The sequence below is a fragment of the Pecten maximus genome, unplaced genomic scaffold (genome assembly GCF_902652985.1).
Source record: "Pecten maximus unplaced genomic scaffold, xPecMax1.1, whole genome shotgun sequence".
NCBI lineage: Eukaryota > Metazoa > Mollusca > Bivalvia > Pectinida > Pectinidae > Pecten > Pecten maximus.
In genome coordinates, this window is record NW_022979182.1 from 27,669 (window position 1) to 32,224 (window position 4,556).

Below are 4,556 nucleotides of genomic sequence, written 5' to 3' on the forward strand. Positions count from 1 at the left end.
GAATGGCGGCTATATGATGTTTCGTTCGGTACCTGTAGATAAAGGCCTTAATTCGCTTAATGATTAAGTTATAGAGGTGTTATCTTTTCGATTTGGTTTATTACATTTTTTGCGTAAAGATCGTTGATTTAACACAGCAGTGACTTAGGTATACATTGAAATGTAACTGTTTAAATTGGGATTTTACTGTTATTTGGAGAAGAAAACTCTTCATGCATGCCACATAATAAGCCCTTACTTGCTTAAATATTGACTCAACACCCATCAAAAAAACGTAATTTTGATTACAAATATTTATATAATCCAATCATAGAAATATATCGGGTATATCAGTAGGAGTCGCATTCACTCCTACAGGTGGTCAAGGTTAGGGGAATTCCCTGGCTCTAAATTCATCTTCTGTGTAGATTTATTTGTGTATGTTGGCGCATTAGTGCAATATCTAATGGTTGTCTCGTTGTCGGGATGATTTGGAACAGCTTACATGTTATACTACAATGTATATAGAATGTCTTACCTGTATCGCGATGCATATTTTTAATTATCAGGTGTTATGTACCCCGTAATCACGTGCCGTGTGATGTGTACATTGTGTGCCCTATAATACTTACGTCGTTTACAATATCCAAAACCTTTACATTCACGTCAATATGATTGTATAATTCACAACAAACGTCTGCGGCCACGTATCAAGGTTTATGCAAAAGAACAAGGAGATCCATCATCGCAAATCTATTTTTGGGGTAATGGAGGACGTTTAGCGCCGTGAAAAAATTTGCATAGAAATTAGATTAAAAAGCACCAATTGATTACCATAATCTGTATTTCCGTCAAAATCGCTAATCAGACTTGTCATTTGTTTATGTCAATGTCACCTCCGTGAAACGGGCCAGGATTGGCTGCATTTCGCTCTGAAATACACACATCATTTCTATTAAAACTCGGTTTTACCATGACTTTCAAACCGTATCACGAACTCTAACACTACAGATCTAAATGCGCGATATCCATGCGCTGTGCTTTACTTCAAGAATGCGTGCTTAGTTTAAGCGGTTTTTTTTTGCAACATCTATTTCATCATTTAGGGGATAGTAAGTTGTTTTGAGTGGCTATACTGGCGATTAGAACATAAAATTTGGTTTGAACTCGAGACCGATAGGTCGAGAGTTTAAACCAAATTTCATGTTCTAATCGCCAGTATAGCCACGAAAAACAACGTACTATCCCCATTCTAACACGTTTACTATCGCATATATTGAGAAACATTGTTTTACAGCGCTACAAGTACGCTGTTAAGTACTCTGTGACCTCCGCTAGTGACGTGTCATACTGTGGCGGATTGACCAACCAGAAAGAAGCTATCAAAGTCGGTCAATTGGCCACGCCCATACTGGCGAGAGCTCGGTCTGTATGTTAACGAAGCGGCGTATTTGGATTGTTGTGAAAGTCCTGTTTCCGAAGATTTAAAGACATATTTGGATTTACGCAGCATGCTTAACGACATGTGCATTTTAACAAAGTCAGGGTTGATGTGTTTCTACAGGCTCCACCGTTATGTGAAGTTGTGTGCACTTGTTCCATTTCATTTCGGATTTTACTTGACCTTAGATGCTTACACACGGACGAAATGAAAGTTTCAATCAATAAATGACGGTAAGAATGAAGTTAACGATTTTTATTAAATTTATTAAGTTAATTCATTCTATTCGATTTCTTCACTTTCGATTCCAATATCACGGGTCATCAATCATAAAAATGGTGCAGAGTGTTGAATTTCGAACTTGACGCCATATTGTTTTGATTAGAAACGGGGCGTGGCTTAACACGATATGTTATATGTTATCTAATCTAATCATTTCATTATGGAAAAGAAAAAAAAAAGTGTTATCTTACCTTAAAATATATCCTTAAGGCCTGATGTGTAATGCAGGTGAAAAGCCAACAATTTCTAGTTGAATTTCAAAATAACGTTTAGTGAATAATGTACATTCTGAACTGTGTACCCTCTTTACCCGCTGGTCGAACCAGTCTCATTTTATTAACTACTAGTCCCTGATTCCGGCCAAGGTGGTTAAATAGGTGCATGCATATGAGACGAAAAGGATTTTAAAGCAAACGTTTATGCACAGCGCGCGATGAAACACGATAGCTATACGTTACCCTTCTGGTCAGATGACCTTAAATGGTAATGATATTCATACTGAATAACAATGATTATATCAGACATAAACTTAAGTCCTAAACTGTCGAAGAAGATACTGATGTAGTTGTTATTGTGTCGGTTTCTATATTTTTTTCCGGTTTAGTTACTAGGAATAAGGTCATTCAGACGGCCCCGATAATGGTAAAGAACGATAGCAGTGTATCGAAGAATTATCTTATCACTCTCGCCAAGGTACCTGAATAAGTATACAGCTTTTGTAAAATGTCCCGTAAACAATGTCTCTGTATTGTCTTTGTCATTCCCTTTTGGTCCATCGCAGAGGGAGGGACTTTCATCAACAACGAGCCTTCCTGGAACATTCCGGCCGAAATACGAGGTTACGTTGAGGAGCATTTTGCCGCTTTGACCTCGGATCTAACAAGTCGTCTGGAGGAACTCGAGAGAAGACACACGCAAGATAGATCTGAGATTGGTAAATACCTTGTCGGTGAAATAATATATATTGTAGTACATGATCCGGTCGTGACAAAATTTAGTTTATTTATGACTCACCTTATTATACAGAAGTTTGAAAAGGATATTGGAAATCATGAACTAAAGATATTCAATATGTCATAATAAACCAATTATTTATTAATAATTATTTCTTTGAAACAGACGTTCTAGAACGTGTTCGCGATAACAACATTGATCAGATAATGAATATGAGACGAGATTTAGATGACATCAGGAGAGAAAACAATCGTCTGAAGGAAAGAGTCAACATTATCGAAAATCTACTACATAGACAGACACTGACAGGCCAAACGGAGGTGAACACAACAGTATTTACCCAGAACACTAGCGAGGAAGGCCCTCGTCGCCGAGGGAGACGTCTCGGAAAGTTCAGATCCAGATGGACGGGATCCAATCACGAGAACTCTACAAATCGTCAGACTGGATTTAGGAAAGACTTGAATGAAGACGAAATACGTGGAGGTGATTTAAACAGGAGCGCACGTGTAGGTCTGTATATCAATTCATACTTAAAAAGATAATAATTTTCATTAGTTTTTTTCATTAAGTATAGCAAAACACGTGATGCAAGCATATATTCAACTTCAGGTAAAAAGAAATTTAATGATTTTTTTTCAATTATGTGTTAAAACATTGTGTAAATTTATGTTTGTTTGCCACAAGATAATATGGAATTAGTATAATACCTTTAGCCATAAAGAAACTAAACCTGGTCTTTAAATCTGAAGAACACTCTTTCCGCCTATCCAGCCCTATTGTATAATGGTATGAACTATCTCCATGGACCTGTTTCTGAACTGATTTTATGCCCATTTTTATATCCAAAACTATATATGAAGATTCGAGATACTTTTTAGTTGTACATTCCGTATAACCTGAAATATTCGTTGGTATGTTCTTTCTTAGTTTCCAGCACAGAAGAAAATTTCGTGCTATTTTTCGTTTATTATCATTATGTAGCAAACAGTGATCTAGTATTTCATATCTGCATTCATTGTATTGATTTTCGTTGTTTCTTCGGCTATTAAAAACCAAATCCTATTACCAAAATGAAGAATGCACAAAACAAAGTACTAAGATAATCTTTTCTCGGGTCCGACCAGTATCGTAGTAGCCTTCCACGCTGTACTTGGACAAACTCTTTCGGTGCTGGTGAAGGGCATCCCATCGCGTTCGATAACGTCATCACGCTGGTCGGTGGCCACTACAGCAAGAACACGGGCGTCTTCACGTGTCTTCGTGAGGGGGTTTATGCATTCAAATGGAGCCATCGAGTCAACTCTGCAAACGCTTATATGTTCACAGAGCTTGTCAAAAATGGACACTTTGTCGACAGAGCTATTTCATATCATGCCGCTATCGGTTAGCGATTGTCAGCTGACCGTCGGTGATGAAGTTTGGGTCAAAGTTAATGGCCATACAAATGCTGCTGATGTCCAGTTACTTATTTCAAAATTCTCTGGATTCTTAATAAACTAAGTTAAAAATCCCAATATGTATTGCTGATTCTTAAAATAACACAAGAGGCCCATGGACCTTTCACTTACCGGTCACCTGATATCTGAAATATTTCAATTTGACGTTTTGATCCCACCCATCAGTCCCTTGAGTTCAGGGCCATTATGTGCATACCATCACAGTGTCCTTCCATACAGATAATTCTTTCCAATCACAATTATATCGTGCTCAAAATTGAGATATTCCTATACAAACTTCGTCAAGTCTAACCTGCCGTCTTGGAGGAAACGAGAGACCACAGAGTCATAAAATTTACAATTTTGGTAAATCACCTTGATGTTCTTCTTCCATCCACGAGAAGTATGCGATTCTACTTTATCTGGATCTTGGGGAGAATGTGTTTCGTGTGACCACAGTG

General features: G+C 37.6%; 1 protein-coding gene across 1 annotated transcript; it reads left to right on the forward strand.

Moving 5' to 3' along the window:
• The first annotated feature begins 2,425 nt into the window (after positions 1-2,425).
• On the forward strand, positions 2,426-4,047 carry LOC117318306. Its single transcript, XM_033873305.1, has 3 exons — positions 2,426-2,636; positions 2,822-3,142; positions 3,839-4,047. Exons 1-3 carry the CDS (start codon positions 2,426-2,428, stop codon positions 4,045-4,047), a joined length of 741 nt encoding a protein of 246 aa, XP_033729196.1.
• The last annotated feature ends 509 nt before the right edge of the window (positions 4,048-4,556 follow it).